This window comes from Bos javanicus, chromosome 1, assembly GCF_032452875.1.
Source record: "Bos javanicus breed banteng chromosome 1, ARS-OSU_banteng_1.0, whole genome shotgun sequence".
NCBI classification, from domain to species: domain Eukaryota; kingdom Metazoa; phylum Chordata; class Mammalia; order Artiodactyla; family Bovidae; genus Bos; species Bos javanicus.
The window spans coordinates 149,255,752-149,272,648 of NC_083868.1; the positions used below are offsets into that span (position 1 = coordinate 149,255,752).

Sequence of the window (16,897 nt, forward strand, 5' to 3'; positions counted from 1 at the left end):
AAAAAAAAATTTCCCTGTTTATGATTAATTAGTTGAAGTGGACCTATGATGTTGCACTACAAGGACCTCCTTTAATTAGATTAGTAAATTAAATAAAAGTGGAACAACCAAATTTGTTCAATTTTCTGTGTTAATTGTGGAAAACTTTAAAAAATAAATTACAGCTTAAAACTAGTGTGCACCTACCATAGTAAAACCAGTGTCCTGGTACATTTGTGTTTAATTTATATTACTTTTGTAGCAAAGAGTGATAATGTCTTGGTTTTTTGAAGAAAATATGGGTTACCATGAATATTTCTGTGCAGTGATTTGTCAAATGTACTCTTCCTGGTAAGCTTGAAATCTCTGTGCCTTGTGGGGAGTGGAAATTCATGTCTCATCTTTAATACCTTCTTCGTAATTCTGACTTTAGATTTTTAGAAGCTCTTAATCATTTTGAGAAAGCAAGAACCTTGATCTGTCGTCTTCCTGGAGTGTTAACTTGGCCCACAAGTAATGTGGTTATTGAGGAGACTCAGCCAGGGAAGATAAAGGTAATTATTTCTGTAGAGCTTCTTACTAACCATAAAAGCTCATCTGCACTCCTGTGCTCTTGACTCAGGTATAAGATGACACTCTGTCCTCAGCTCCTTCATTTCCCCTTTAAAAACTGGTGGAGTCACCAACATTTATTTGGTATTTCCTATTTGCCAATCATACACCTTCCATTTATCATTACCTGTACCTCTTCTAGCAACCCTATGTGATGAGCACTGTGATTATTCCCATTTGACAGATGAGGAAGATTATGTTTAGACAGATTTAGTGATGAGTTCCGGAGAAGGCAATGGCACCCCACTCCAGTACTCTTGCCTGGGGTCGCTAAGAGTCGGACACAACTGAGCAACTTCCTTTCACTTTTCACTTTCATGCACTGGAGAAGGAAATGGCAACCCACTCCAGTGTTCTTGCCTGGAGAATCCCGGGGACGGGGGAGCCTGGTGGGCTGCCATCTATAGGGTTGCACAGAGTCGGACATGACTGAAGTGACTTGGCAGCAGCCGCAGTGATGAGTTCAAGATTAAACAGCTCAGAAATGGTGGAGCTGGGACTTGAATCCAGGCATTCTGGCTAGAGTGCACTGTTGTGTGCTGGTTGTACTTAGAGAAGGATTTCACATGATTGTTTCCTTATAATTTCTGTAGTTATTGACACTGAAGACCTAAAAAGTATAAATTGGTCTCATATCCAGAATCATGGGGGTGCTTTGCCAGTTCTAGAAAGACTAAATCATGTAACTTGACTGGGATAGGCTGTAACTTGTGGTGAGCCCTGATGTATACTCAGAACTTGCTTTTAACTAAAGCTTTTACAAGCACAGGCATCAACTCTTACTCTAAAAGTAGCTGAAAGATCTGCATAGGAGTATCTGCCAACAGCTTGTATAAATAGATGATAAATGTGCAAAGTGTTTTCAACAGTTAGCCATCAGAGAAATGCAAATGAGAACAGGGTACCATTTCACACCCATTAGGGTGGCTGTAATCAAAAAGACAATACAAGTGTTGGCAAGGATGTGGAGAAGTCAGAACCCCCATACATTGCTATAAAATTTAAAATGGTGGAGCTGCTTTGGAAAACAATCTGGCAGTTCTTCATTGGTTAAAGATAGAGTTACCAAATGGCTGAGCAGTTTCAGTCCTAAATATACTCAGAGACAGGAACACATAAGTTCTCCCGAAAAACATAAATGTTCATAGTAGCATTATTAAAAATAGTCAAAAAGTGGAAAGAACTCAAAGGCTATTAGCTGATGAATGGTTAAATAAAATGTGGTGTATCCATGTAACACATTTGGCCATAAAAAGGAGTGAAATAATGATACATGCTACAACATAGATGAACCTTGAAAATGTTACACTGAGTGAAAGAATCCAGGTACGAAATGCCAGATACTGTGTGATTCTGTTTATCTGGAATCTCCACAGTAGGACTTTTTTCTTTGGGGGCTACACCATGTAGCATGTGGGATCTTAGTTGCCCAACCAGGGATCGAACCTGTGCCCCCTGCAATGGAATCACACAGAGTGTTAACAACTGGACCTCCAATGAAGTGCTCACAATAGGAAAATCTATATTTGAAGGCAGATAGTATATTAGTGGTTGTCAGGGGATAGGGGACTGAGGAAAGATGAGGGATTACTCATGGGTATGGGATTTCTTGTTGAGTGGTGAAAATGTTTTAAATTTAGGCTATGGTGATGGTTACATGACTCTGAATATACTAACAAACCACTGAACTATACACTTTAAGTGCATGAATTGTATGGTACATGAATTATATATGAACAAAACTGTTATAAGAAATAAAACAGAGGGACTGTTGGATTTTCCTCTCTTTATTCTGGACTGGGATGGAGGCATTGGAACTATTGATATTGATAACAGTGAACCATCCTGGGAAGCCTGGCATGAGTGTCGGGGACTTCGGTGGCAGTGGTGTAACTCTTCAGGGGATGGGCAAGCACAAGTTCCGGGGTTCAGGGAGGAGGAGGAATGTCAGTAGGGGTGGGAGGATGTCCCAGGTGAAGTGACCCTGGGCAGAGAGTGGAGTCCTAAGGCTAATTCTACCTCATTAGGCGCCTCTGAATGCTTAAAGGAGGTTTTTAAGAGGTATGTATTGTAGAATGAGGTTTGAGGATTACAACAAAGGATAAGGTTTTGATTCAGTCTGAAATTCTGAAAATTTTTTGTTCAGTCCTTTTCTTCCATTCTTTTCTCAGCATGTCTCTGTATCAGCCTCTCTCCAGGAGGAAAAACTTTATAAGTTGTATGTAGTTTCTTGGCTAAAAGGCATTTGGTCCTTTGTGTGCTGAAAATATTTTAATGGCAAGAGATTATTGAAAGAATTTGATTGATGAATTAGTGTTGTCATATCATTTTTGTTTACTTTTGTTGTAGATGCTGTTAGAGAAATTTGTTGAAGAATGCAGGTTCCCTCCAGTGCCGGATGCCACTTGTTGCTATCAGAAGTGCCATGGATATTCCAAAATCCAGATATATATAACTGATCCAGACTTTAAGGTACAGAATGAGGGTATACCGGGACATGAACTTGCTGAATTGTGCCTGAAAATGGTTTCAGAACAAATTCTTTAGTTGGAGCCCCCCAAGTTCTCTGACTTGCTGGTAGCTTCACATCCTCTTGTCTGCCTCCTCCCCTGACTTCAGTCTGCAGCACCTCACTTGGGGACCCAGAGTCGTTGACATAAACACCGAGGGCAGCGGTGGTGACCTGAGAAGGCAGGCTAGCTAAGTCCATTTCCGCCTTCTAGCCACCACTTCGTGTAACTGCCTGCTCCTTAGGAGCACAGGAAGCACTGTGAGGTAATTACCCTGATGTGCTGCAGTTCTAGTTTCTTATTTAACTTGAATCCAGGAATCTGAAGAATTGAAATCTAGGAACCAGTCTGATCACTGAATAACCCCTAACCTAAATCTGAGACTGAGTCTGGCAGTTAATTGAGTGAATAGAACACTGCACCTTAGTTTATTCAAGAAAATAGAAGCTGCCTGCTGCCCTGGTTAGTAGTTCAGATGAAATAAAGTTTATAAAGTATTTGATATTTTGTAAACCACTCCAGTATCCTCTCCTGGAACACCCCCATGCACAGAGGAGCCTGGTGGGCTGCAGTCCATGGGGTCACAAAGAGTCGGGCACAGCTGAGCGACTAACACTTTCACTTTCAAAGGAATACACAACTGTAAATTGTGGAAATGAATGTCAGTCAAGCTCAGTGTTTTCAGCGCTAGGCAGTCTGGGGTATGGAACTACTGTACTCCCTGGGAGGAAATGTGACATCTAGTTATGTCTGCCAGGTGAATGCAAACACGTCTCTATCTTATTATGTGTTGTGGATGTGAAAGTGTGTATGTAGACATTTTTAAGATGTGAATTAAAAATTGTTTTAAAACTCCAGGGTTTTATACGGATCAGCTGTTGCCAGTATTGTAAAATAGAATTTCACATGAACTGCTGGAAGAAGTTAAAAACAACAACCTTCAATGATAAAATTGACAAGGTAAGACTAACAAGATTTTCTGGATTTTTTAGTATGCTTATTGTATATTGATTTTTCTTCCCCGAGAATCTTGAAGAAAAGTCTTAAGTGAATATGAATTTCTCTGTGTGAGACATAATTAGAAGGTATTAAAAGTTTTAATGATAAAGTACAAAGTTTTTGTTTTTCATTTATACAAGTGTAAAGGCAATAACCATAGAGGCTTTTAATAAATTGTTGAACCGCCCCCTTTTATGTTGGGAATGTATGATCAAAAATAAATTATTTCATGTTATGATGTAGAATTAGGGCCTCAAATTTTTTATTTTCTAAAAAAGTTTGAGATAATTTGTATTAAGAAATCAACTTAAATTTTGTGCTGCCATATTTGGTTGGAGTTTCTCTTAATTAGTGAGATAACTATGTTAATTACCATTAGCCAGATATACTTTGAGAGCAGTCATAGTTTAATAATCTTCGTTCATAGACTTTGTTTCTTATTCATATAAACTATGGACTTAAAAAAAATAACCTTATTCTACACTACTTTTAGCCTCTTGAGAAAAGAATAAGGTGGTTGTGCTAGGTGAATGTTAGCAGAAGTAATATTCAAGTCTAGTAAAAATAAATTCTCATATTTTACACATTTTCATGTTGTTATCTAGAGGTGTGATGATGTGACCAAATAACTGTTGCCGTTGAGTCGCTCGTGCTGTCTTTGTCTCACTTCAGTTGAGCTTCTCTAGCTATACCCTCAGGGCGGTGGCGCTGTAGCTCAGACGGCAAAGAATCCACCTGCAATGCAGGAGACCCGGGTTCAATCCCTGGGTCGGGCAGATCCTCTGGAGAAGGGCATGGCAACCTACTCCAGTATTCTTGCCTGGAGAATCCCATGGACAGAGGAGCCTGGTGGGCTACAGTCCATGGGGTCACAAAGAGTTAGACAAAATTGCCACTACCACTACCAGCTATACCCATGCCCTTAGTGGTCCTAACCATTCCCCTGAGTTGAAGTACCCTCGGTATATTAGCTTTCACTAGGGTACCTTGAAGTAACTCGAATGTCTCATGACTTAAAGTAAGAAAGGCTTGTTTCTTGCTTACATTACTTGTCTTACAGTTTTGCAGTTGTTGTCCAGGATTGGGCAATGGCAGCTCTGGTCTGTGGGGCTGTGGACTTTGTTTCTTTTTTTGGTTTTTTTTTTTTTTTTGGACTTTGTTTCTAACTTAATTGAGGTTGAAGAGTGACTGGGACATGTTCTTGTGATCTAGAGGAAAGAGCAGTGGCCAGTCCACTCAGTGTTTCTTAAAGCTTTGGTGTGGATGGTAGCACACGTCAGGGCAGCTCACCTTACATGACCAAGCAAGTCAGGCGGACAGCCCTGCAGCTGGATGCTCTGGAAATCAGATGACAGTGAGAAGGGACTTTGCAGTGCCTCCTGAAGAAGGTTTTAGATCATGTTTTGACTGTTCCTTGGTTAAAATGGCATACATGTGTACATTTATGCCAAGATGTAACCCCTCTCCCCCCTCCCATTTTTAAATCAAATAGGATTTTCTGCAAGGAATCTGTCTTACTCCTGATTGTGAAGGAATCATTTCAAAGATTATCATCTTCAGCAGTGGTGGTCAAGTTAAATGTGAAGTAAGTAGACACTGGGGAAATCTCATTAAATAGATAACCAAAATGCTTATACCTTATAAAATATGAGACGTAAATTTATAGAACTTAAACTATTTGGATCTTGCATTTTCCAGGAACGAAATAGTTACTTAATATAAGAAATTATAGGAAATAATAGGATGTAAGAATGCTGCTTCTCTTTTTTTTTTTTTAAAGAATGATTCTTTGCAATTAAGGATTCTAGTGTTCTTTTGTCTCCTAAAAGGCAAAGGAGGTTTTTTGCATTTCAGTTTTACTGATTTTACTCCTTTTGATAACCTTGTTTTTTAAATTTCCAGTAAACTTTTTGGTATTGACAAGGTGGGGGATCTTAGGGAGGGAGGGAGGGTCTTGAGCTGCACTATGTGGGAGCTATAGGAGTGGGTTGTTGTAATGACATCTGTCGTTCATTTGATCTGCTTACTCTTAATTTTTTTCAACCTTCTTTAACTGTGTGTACTCTCTTGTTCTTCTTTTCAGTAAATTGTGTTGCTAAAGTGTTCTGGGCTTTTGTTTGGGTCAGAGTATCATTACTGTTCTCTATCAATTTGGATGTTGAGTATGCTTTTGAAATGCGTATTAAACTTGTGATTTTATGCTTAATGTCGTGGGAGCATGAGACAAATTTTAGATGTCTCTGTTTTATTTAAAGTTTGAACACAAGGTCATTAAAGAAAAGGTTCCTCCAAGACCTATTCTGAAACAGAAATGTTCTAGGTAAGATTTTTAATAATCAGATTAATAATGTCCATTAGAATATGATTCTATTAAACACACATTTCTAAATAATGCTGTTTTAAAAATTGGCTCAGCACACATATCCAAATAAGTAGTTTTGAAGTGAATTTTATAGGTATTTATAACTTTCAAGACAACCTTGAATAGTTAAATGCTAAAAACTTGAATAAGAAGCATTATTTAGTGATTGAATTTATAAGTAAAATTATGACATTTGAACTATGAAATGACATGTTCAGTAGATTTGGCATTTGGATAAAAATTACATACTTAGCTCTCAGCTGTTTATACTTTAATTCCAAAAACGTCTTTCCTTTTGTTCTCTTCAGCAAACATTTGAACCAGTGACTCTCTCTCACCCTGAAATACTCAATGAACTGTCAAAATTAATCACTTTTCTGTTATCTTCTTGTTCAAATAATTCAATCCTTTTTTCTTTTCTTTTTTGCCCTGCTTTTTGTTTTCTGTTTTAAGAAGTTATTTTTTTTATCATTGGTGACCAAGAAAAAGCAAAAGAAAAGATGAATTATTTGTTGAAGAGAATTTCTTGTAGCCATATTGACCAAATTTGAGTCTTATGGATCATTATTGGGTTATGAAAATGATATTTTACTGTGCAAATGAGTATTTACATGTATTAACTTGCATAGTAATTTTTTACTATTCCTCTTTACTCTAATGGTATCTTCTATACATGGGGATAATATGTGTATGATCTATATATGCATCCTTAATTAGAAATCACTTAGTCATTGATGTTCTTGTTTTTATGAAACAAGTACACTTGTTTTGATTGAATTGACCATGTGTCAAAAGTTTTTGATATTGAACAGAGGATGTAGTCCCAAGTTCTAACTAAAAAAGAAAACTTCTAGTTTATTGTTTGGAAAATAGCTTCTACAATAGGCAAAGGAAAGTAGTTGATTGAGTTCATAACAAAGGTGAATTGTCATTAATTATAATTATTTATCAGCCTAGAGAAGTTGAGGCTGAAAGAAGACAAAAAATTGAAGCGAAAGCTCCAAAAAAAGGAAGCAAAAAAATTAGCACAAGAAAGACTGGAAGAGGACTTAAGGGAAAGTAACCCACCAAAAACTGAAGAGCAGAGAGGTATGCTGGGAGTCTGATGCGTGATGAGAATCATATATTCTTGCTTAAAAGTGTGTATACAAATATTCATCTTGTTGGGCTTTATGTTAATAGTTAAATTGAATTGAAATTTAGATTTCCCTTGGTATTTTAATACTATCACCATCTTTTGATTACCCTGAGATGGGGAGGGGAGTGGTGTAAGGAACGTTGAATTTATAAGTAATATACAGGGATTGAAAACACTTTGCTGCCACTTAAGGCAAATTGTCTCAGTTCCCTTATCTCCAAAGTGAACGTGAAAATAGTATTTCAAATTCCACACATATGTTTGAACTGTAAATTAGCCACTGATTATCTGAAGTATGCTGCTTCACATAGAGAAGCAGTTCATATGAGATGCCAGAGAGATTACTTCGTGTTTTATGCTCATCTTATCAGCATTCCCTGATCAACATGGGAGCAGTCTCAGTGATTTACTGTCCCTGTGGACACATTTACTTTCAAGTTTTGTGTTTTTTTAATGTATGGTTTCAGGTGTACAACATAATGATTTGATATTTCTATATATTGCAAAATGATTACCACAATAAATCCAGTTAACATCCACCACCATACATACAGAATTTTTTTTTCATGATGAGAACTTTCAAGGTCTACATGCAAATACATGAAACAGTATTATTAACTATAGTCATTGTACTGTGCACTATATCCCCAGGACTCCTTTCAGTTTTGAGTTAAATTATTCTCATTTTCTACTCTGATGACTGTTGCCAGCATTAATATTTCCTCTTGATGTTTTTGTTTTTCATCTTGTTGTGGTTTAGTCACTAAGTCATGTGTAACTCTTTGCACCCCCATGGACTGCAGCATACCAGGCTTCCCTGTCCTTTACTGTCTCCCAGAGTTTGCTCAGACTCACGTCCATTGAGTCAGTGATGCCATCCAACCGTCTCATCCTCTGTCACCTGCTTCTCCTCCTGCCCTCAATCATTCCCAGCATCAGGGTCTCTTCCAAAGAGTCGGCTCTTTGCATCAGGTGGCCAGAGTATTAGAGTTTTCAGCATCAATCCTTCTAATGAATATTCAGATTTGATTTCCTTTAGGATTGACTGGTTATTCCATTAATGTTTCAGAAATCAATCAGAACTGTCTTTTCTACTGAAAAAAAATTTTAGGGAACATCATTTACTTTATATATTTTTTGTATTTGTATGTTTATTTACTGTATTAGCGTCAAGAGGTTAAATGACCACTTTGGGGGGGAAATGCCTGGGCAGGAAGATGCACTTTTGAGATACTGCGATCAGTAACTCCACAGGTCTATGATTGAGGATTCAACAGTAAGATAGATAACACACATTTATCCAAATTCAACCAAATATTGTTTTTATACTTGAAGCAATGATCCCTTCAACTCCAGGGGAAAAAAAAAAGCTTTACATTCATGCCTGAAACATATTTATTGAATGTAAAATCTGAGTAGTCAATAAGGCTCAGTTAAGATTGTTGAGGAAAGTAACCTTATTTTAGAGGAACTAAGTTTTTAGATACTACATGAGTGGTACCAGTGAAGGAAATAAGATACTTGATATGTTTGATTTACTGTGAAGTTTCATGTCTTTTAAAGGCACTTTTAAAGTTAAATACTTTATATATCTAATTTAAAAGTTCTTAGGTTATTTAAAACAACATAAAGAATACATCTGAGTCACAGATTATATTGCTATGTAATTCCCTAGTGGCCCAGACAGTAAAGAATTTGCCAGCAACGCAGGAGATGTGGGTTTGATCCTTGGGTTGGGAGTATCCCCTGGGGAAGGGAACGGCTACCTAATCTGGTATTCTTGCCAGAGAATATCATGGATAGAGGACCCTAGCAAGGCTACAGTCCACAGGGTCTCAAAGAGTAAGATACAACTGAGTGACTAGCACTTTAACTTCACTTTCACACACAATGTTAGGTTAAATTTTTCAGAGTTTATGTTTTTGCAAATTGGTCCTCTTTCTCCTTTTTACTGACCACTGTTATTCATCCTTAGAAACTATCAACCATGTCCAAAGTTGCCAGTTCCTTGATGACAGAATTCTGCAGTGCATAAAGCAGTACGCTGACAAGATTAAGTCCGGGATACTGAATACTTCCAAGCTTCTCAAAGAATTGCTTTCTTGGAAGGTTTTAACCACAGAAGACTACACAACGTGTTTTTCTAGCAGAAATTTCCTGAATGAAGCAGTGGACTATGTCATTCGTCATTTGATCCAAGAAAAGAACAGAGTAAAGACAAGGGTATTTCTGCATGTTTTGAGTGAGCTTAAAGAAGTGGACCCAAAACTAGCCACCTGGATCCAGAAACTTAATAGCTTTGGTATGTCTCTTAATTGTAGAGATGCAGTTTCGTAGGAGGATAAATACAGACTTCTGAATCCTTCTTCTTTTTACTATAATTTATGACTTTTTAAAATGTAGAACTACAAATTTGTATGGTTAAAAAATACTGTTTCCTGAAGTTCACAATTTTTAGGTTACCTTATAGATAGGTTGACTTTCCTGGTGACACTTTTCCTGGTAAAGTGTCTGCCTACAGTGTGGGAGATCCAGGTTCAGTCCCTGGGTCGGGAACATCTCCTAGAGAAGGAAATGGCAACCTACTCCAGTATTCTTGCCTGGAAAATCCCATGGACAGAGGAACCTGTTAGGCTACAGTCCATGGGGTTGCAAAGAGTCGGACATGACTGAGCGACTTCACTTTCTTTGTATAGAAAGGTTACCTTGTGCTTTTGTGAAATATGTCAACACAGCAAAGTCCAGTCAGTAAGAAAGTCCAGTCCTGTGTTATGCTCAACTATTGTCAGTGTGTTAATTTTGTGACTACTAGGCACTCCCCTGGGTGAATAGCACCCCTTGGAGTCAGCTGCACAGGGGTGCCCTCTGGGGTTGTGAAGAGTTTGGAGGGGAGAGTGGGATGGAGCTATGGATGATTGGTTAGGATGCCTATGGCAGATCTGTATCTAAGGATCAAGAGAAATGTCCTGGGGCTGACCTTCAGCAGTGTGAATCACAGGGTCATAAAACTCTGGTGCTCTGTCCTGATTTTCCTAGTTTGGTTGAGGAAGAACCTTCGAGCAGGCTCTTTACCAGACCTACTCAGGGACCATGGAATGCAGCGGTAGAGAAAGCTGCCGACTGACCCTAGAGGATGGGGTCCTTGAGCATCCACCATGGCCTTGTTTGTCCCGGTGACCGAGGTGGCCACTTCCTAACCCAGTAGACGGTTCAGTCGGCAGCTGTTGGGTAAAAGGCTAGCAGGAGCCGTAGCAGCGGCCTGTAGAGATTGCTGGCCTGACCTGCCTTAGAGACGGGAGCTGATGGAACACTAGGGTTTCAGAGAATATACTACTAAGTGTCTGTCAGTGGAGACAGAGCGAGGTGGCAGTACTCGGTGTGGTTGGTAACTAATGTTGCTGCTGTGGACATGTGTCTCCATGGGTTCCTGGCCCCATAAAACTATCCTAAGTGATGCTGCCATTAGTGTCTACTAAACAGACAAGGAAATGATAAAATTTTTTATATTTCTTACTTTAATTTGCTTTATTTAACAAAGATTAATTTAAATTGGGCAGGAACAGGGTTAACATTTCAGTACTAGGTGTGATCTGCTGCCTTCCTCTTATTGAGCACATGCTCTGATGTGAGCTCTATTTGGAGATTTGAATGTGGTATTTCTTCATCTGTGATTCCCTTAAACCTTGTATCATGTGTGTATTTTACATGGTCGCTGATTCTCGTGTTTAAATACACTGATATGTAACATGACCTCTGCAAAGCTGTTGCGACTGGAAGGCTCAGCCGTCTGGGGTAGTTTTGACTTGGCAGTCTCTGCTTCATTTGCAGACTGAAAGCCTGTGACCCGTCCAGTGTTAGAGACGTAGGGGGAGAGAGCAGAGCCAGTCCTTGCTTTTGGTGGCTGTGTTAGCACGCAGCAGGGGCTCACCTCCTTTCAGTAGTAGTGCCTGAGGGTGCAGCCACCCCTTTCTCTGGAGTTGTCGAAGCGGGAGGAAGATTGAGAATAGTGACCACCTGAAATTCTCGTGAGGAGGGTAAGGGGCCACGGTGTTCGAGGGGATAAGGTGTATTCTTGAAGGTGTTGGATGAAGAGTTCACCCATTTTCTGTTTTAAAGGCATTTGGGAAGTTCCATATATCATTGATGTTTTGTTATTATAGAATATACCTAGAAAAGCATTGTAAAATCTAGCTAGCTTGTACTAATTTGAATGAAAATCATTATGAAGTAGTGAAAAGTTACTGTTGTATTTTTAAAGGAATTTAACGCCTTTAAAAAATTCCTTTTCTGGGCCTTGCCTGGTGGTCCAGTGGTGAAGACTCCATGCTCCTAGGTTCAATTCCTGATCAGGAAACTAGATCCCTCATGCCATAACTAAGACTCAGCACAGCCAAATAAATAAGAATAAATACTGAAAAATTCCTTCTTTTCCTAAGTCTAATAAAAATAGCTAGAATAATAGAAGCCTTTGGCCCACCTTTTTCAACTAATAGGTGAGAATTACTGTATTTAGCATATTCATGTGAATATGAATCTCTTTAGGACTGCTCTCAAGCCATAGAAACTGATGGAAAGACATTCAGTTTCTTCTTTGTGGGTCGTTCTCTCATCTTTCTGACCTCTGCTTTCCCAGATATTAGAGTACTATAATGGCTGCCACATAGCTAAATTGTTGTGTAATCATTGGAGGCAGCTCCTCATCCCATGTTCATTCCTTATGTGCTTTTTTTTTTTTAATCTCTAAGAAAGGGTATGGACATAAGCTCACTTTTTGCAAATAACCTATAAAATTATGTGTCTGTTGAGTTATATATACAATGAAAATGCAACTGAATAAGTTTAAAAGATGAGTATAAAATAAATGTGATCAATGCAATTATTAAAAAAAAATAGCTAGAATAATAGAAGCCTTTGGCCCACCTTTTTCAACTAATAGGTAAGAATTACTGTATTTAGCATATTCATGTGAAATGGTATTTCTGAAATCCATAATAGCTTGAATAAGTTTATTCTCAAGTGTTTAAATGTTTTCACTGAAAATGTAAGCAAACTATAATAGAAGTGCTTTCCAAGATGTGAAACTGAATATAATTTTATAGCAAATAATCCTCCCTTCTTCTGACTTGGGTTTTGTTTTTATTATAGGCTTAGATGCCACAGGACCTTTCTTTTCTCGTTATGGGGCTCCTCTTAAGGAGCTTGATTTTAGCATCATGACTTTTCTCTGGAATGAGAAATACGGTCATAAGCTAGGCTCTATAGAAGGAAAGCAACTTGATTATTTCTATGAGCCTACATCACTGAAGGAAGCGCGGTGTTTAATATGGCTGCTAGAAGAACACAGAGACAAGTTCCCAGCACTGCATAATGCCTTGGATGAGTTCTTTGATATAATGGGTATGTGGACAGTTTGGATTTGTGTCTAAGGAAAAAGTCTTCAAAAGATATAGCTTACTTAGATACTTAACAAAGAAAATAATGAAAATCATTATGCTACATTTGGCTTATTTGGGGAAGTTAGTATTAAGAACAGTGATTTTTTTCATATACTAAAGCCCTTTTACTCTATGGATCTCAGTGTTGTCAAGACACTCAGATGGATACATTACATGGACTGTTCTCATTGTAGGTGTTTTGACAGTTGTCATGACAAAGGTTATAAATATATTAAAGGGATGGAGTTTCTTAGGAAATGGTTTGATTTGTAGCATTCAAGGAAACATTGGCCTGCAGAAGGAGGCAGTGTTTGCAGAATCTAGAACAGATAACATATCTGCTGTGGTGGGAAGAGCCTAGAGCTGGGAATCAGAAAAGGAGGCTGTGGCCCAGCTACACCCCTAACTCAGTTCATCAGAAATCTTTTACTGCTGCTTCAACACCTTGTGCTAGGTGTGATAACAGGGAACTCAGAAATGCTTACGCTGGTCCTTGCCCTCAGGACCTTATGTTTAGAAAAAGGAGTAAAATGAATATACAGGTAACTGTAATACGGGAGAAGAGAGGGCCAGTAAAAGTGCTGAGGGGTTCCGCTCCTCGGGAAGAGGAAATTCTTGGTGCAGGGGTAGAGTTCCACGCCCGGCTGTGAACACGGAAGTGGATTTGACAGTTGACATCCAGAATGAGACACGTTCTTCAATTCGGAATTTAAATTTGTTATCTTTGGTACTACATATATCTCTTAGGATACTGTCTCTCCCTGCCCTCTTCCTTTTCCCTTCTCATCAGACGTCTGCTTTATGTATTGCCAGGAGTTAGACTTTCAAATTTCATGCTGTTTGTTTTAAAGGGTACGTGAAAAGGTTTTGGCCTTGTACTAAAGAGTTACACATTATGAAATTCAGATACAGTATAAGGAACTGAAAGCTTACTTTTGTTGTGGTTCTTAGAGAGCACACTCAGATATAGGTGGCTTTATTTTCCAGGGACACTGCTTCATGACTGGGGGTAACATGCTTCTTGATATCCTGGATTGATTGCACTCAGCCTGCTCCTGCTGGGAATAAAATGCTTTTCTGGGACTGAGCTTACAAAACTTGATGCATGTTTGGATCGCACAGGACAATTCTAAAGGACACAATTCCCTTACATTGTGCATTTTCTCTGGTTCTTGTGTTCTGTGCCTGAAATACCCAATCCATCCAGCTGTGACAGTTTCTCTGCTCTCAGTCATAGGGTTGCAAGCCACCAACCAAATGACCAGCCAGCAGATTTTCAAGTTCACTACCTCTGCCTCTCACCCTTACCCCAACATTTTCAATTTTATCTCCTTTCATTTAAAGGAACAATTACATTGGTTAAAAACTTTTCAAAATCCACTGATCTTATAAATTAACAGTGCTCAGTAACATCACCAGAGCTGTGATAATTGGGAGACCCAAACTCTCTCTTGGATCCCGTGTGCAAATTCTCTCTTGGAATGGTTTAAGCCACATGAGATTTATCCCAGATAATAATGCTTTATGTATTGTTTTCAAGCAGGAAATGCTGAAATTGGTCTCGACCCTTCCTCTTGCCTTTTACCCCTTATCTAGTTTGTTGTCAAGTCAAGTAAGCTGTATTCTTGATCTGCCCTTCCCTGTCCATCTCCATTTCCCTAGGCCAGGATCTTAATAACCTTTCTATGATCTCAGTAGTCTCTAACAGGTCTCCATGCCTCTGACCCTCCCACTCCAAACCTTTCTCTCACACTGCTTCTGCTGACTCTTCTAGAACATCTGTCTGATCCTCTTTAAGTATTCTGTTGGGGAAACACTTCTTTTGCCTGCAGGTTGAAGTCACAGTGTCTGTCTGGGCTCAGTAGTGTGCTCCCGTCTCCCCGCAGAATGTACACCTCACTTCCTGCTGTGCCCAAACCTGCCTTGTGCTGTCCCTGCTCACATCCCAGCCTCTTGCTTGCTCATCCGAAGTCCTCTGTTCCCAACAGCCCTCCCTGACCCTTCCTTGGGCTGTTCCCCTTGAAGACTTCATTCTTCTGTCAGCTTTGTTTCACTGCATTTACTGTGGCCTTTAGCACACTGCGCTGTGGTGTTTGCCTCTCTTGTGTAGTTTGCAGAACATGAGCTTATTGATGGCAGGGACTTCTCTATACATTTCTGTATTCCGAGCACCTAGCATGCATAGAGTTTGGTATCTAGAAAAAACTCAAGTTGTACTGAGTTAGATTGAAATTTTGTGATTCTTAGTAGTTGGTTTTCCACTGAGTCAGCCATTTTGCTCTTGGTTTCTAAACTGAACTGTGTCAAAGCCACATAAGGAGTAGGATGTAGTGGATGTTAGTAGTATCTGGGGTGGTTTTCTTTAAGGACTTCGTGTATCGTACTGCAGTGTAAACCTTTCGTTTCCTTACAAAACCATCTGTATCTTCTAACAGACAGCCGCTGCACTGTATTAAGGAAACAGGACAGTGGTGACGTGCCAGTAAGTTATCCCGTCATTTTCAATGTCATATTCTAATTTGTGTCAGCCAGAGGAGGAGAGGAGGACCCAATGTTTTTTGTATCCCAGGAGGCACTCCAGAACCACATCTGGAGGACTTCGGGGGAACATGGCAATTTTCTTAGAAAGGGTAATCCCAGTCTTCCTCTTGGAACAACAGTCAGCACACTGCAGCTTAAATTAGACAGTGTCCATAAATTTTCACAACTAATGAATGTTAATCATAGACATAGGAAGGGAGTTTTTGAGTCATCTGATGGCATAAAAATGAAATGTTACCTTGTAATGATTAAAATTGTGTTTTGTTCTGTAAGGAAAACAAATGGACTTTGAGTGGCTTATAATTGAGCCTAAAAAGTTAAAATAATTCCAGAGCTGTCTTCCTTAAGTAGTTTGTGGCAGTTTTTGAACAGAGACATACTTGTTTAATGATTTTTTTAGGATCAAGTTATCTATACTTAAAATTTTGTCTTTGTTCAGTCAGATCCTATCTGGCTGACTGTGGAAGCACAGATGACATGACCCCATGGGAAGTTAGATGCTGCTTCTAATTTCACTGTTGGTCCCCTGGTGTCTGGCCAAGTGCAAAATGTCTAGTTTGGTTAGTAAAGGAAAATCATTAAAATATGATAAGCACATAGCTGGAATTACTTTATGAATCTCATCAATTACATGAAATGGCATAAACCTTGTTGAAAATGAGTACCAGTATCTTAAGTTGGAACGATTAATTTTAGTTATATAGCATTAGGTGTCATTTAGCATTTTTCTTATTTTCTATTATAAATCAAAACAGTGGGGCTTAACACACTAAAATGTTAATTTTTGGTAAACATTTTATGTACTTCAACTTAGGACCAGTCTATGAAAATCAAAATGGTATCTTTATGATATATGGTAGCTTCATAATATTATTATATGAGTGTTCAGTAATTTTTTTTTTTTTACTTTTTAGTTTAATTCTACCAAGATAAAAAACAAAGGCAAGAAAAAGAAGCCAAAAGATTCAAAGGTATGGAGTATTTTCTCTGTTGATTCTTAATTGAGTTTATAAATTCGAGAATTAACTAGTTATTGGGATATTTTGAAGAACTTTGTAGAGAAAGACTTTCTAGGCTTTAAAGATGTTTTGCTAGTTTTCTACATTTTGAGGAAGTTTAAGTTTCATGTTGTATGTAATTCTTAATAGAGACTATTACCCTTTTCATTTTCTAGGTTTTTCCTAGTGAAATCATTGTCGTAATGTAGCACTTTTTACGGCTGTTCCTCAGTGTGAGCAGGGCTGCTTTGAGATCAGGCAGACCTGGGTTCTTAACCTTGGTTCTACTAATTACTGTTTTTATTATCTCTGTGACCTTGGGC

General features: G+C 38.6%; 1 protein-coding gene across 13 annotated transcripts in view; it reads left to right on the top strand.

Annotated features, from left to right (window-relative positions):
• TTC3 (tetratricopeptide repeat domain 3) overlaps nt 1-16,897 on the top strand; it is a 119,888-nt gene that overhangs the window by 61,297 nt on the left and 41,694 nt on the right. For 12 of the 13 annotated variants that reach the window (XM_061424707.1, XM_061424750.1, XM_061424703.1 and 9 more), the window contains 10 exons: nt 413-533; nt 2,941-3,063; nt 3,960-4,061; nt 5,593-5,685; nt 6,356-6,420; nt 7,415-7,551; nt 9,576-9,902; nt 12,746-12,997; nt 15,471-15,517; nt 16,491-16,547. In XM_061424707.1, coding sequence (XP_061280691.1) covers nt 413-533; nt 2,941-3,063; nt 3,960-4,061; nt 5,593-5,685; nt 6,356-6,420; nt 7,415-7,551; nt 9,576-9,902; nt 12,746-12,997; nt 15,471-15,517; nt 16,491-16,547 — 1,324 coding nt within the window. Of the gene's footprint in view, nt 1-412; nt 534-2,940; nt 3,064-3,959; nt 4,062-5,592; nt 5,686-6,355; nt 6,421-7,414; nt 7,552-9,575; nt 9,903-12,745; nt 12,998-15,470; nt 15,518-16,490; nt 16,548-16,897 lie in introns of those variants that run through there. The other variant, XM_061424758.1, reaches the window with a different exon arrangement.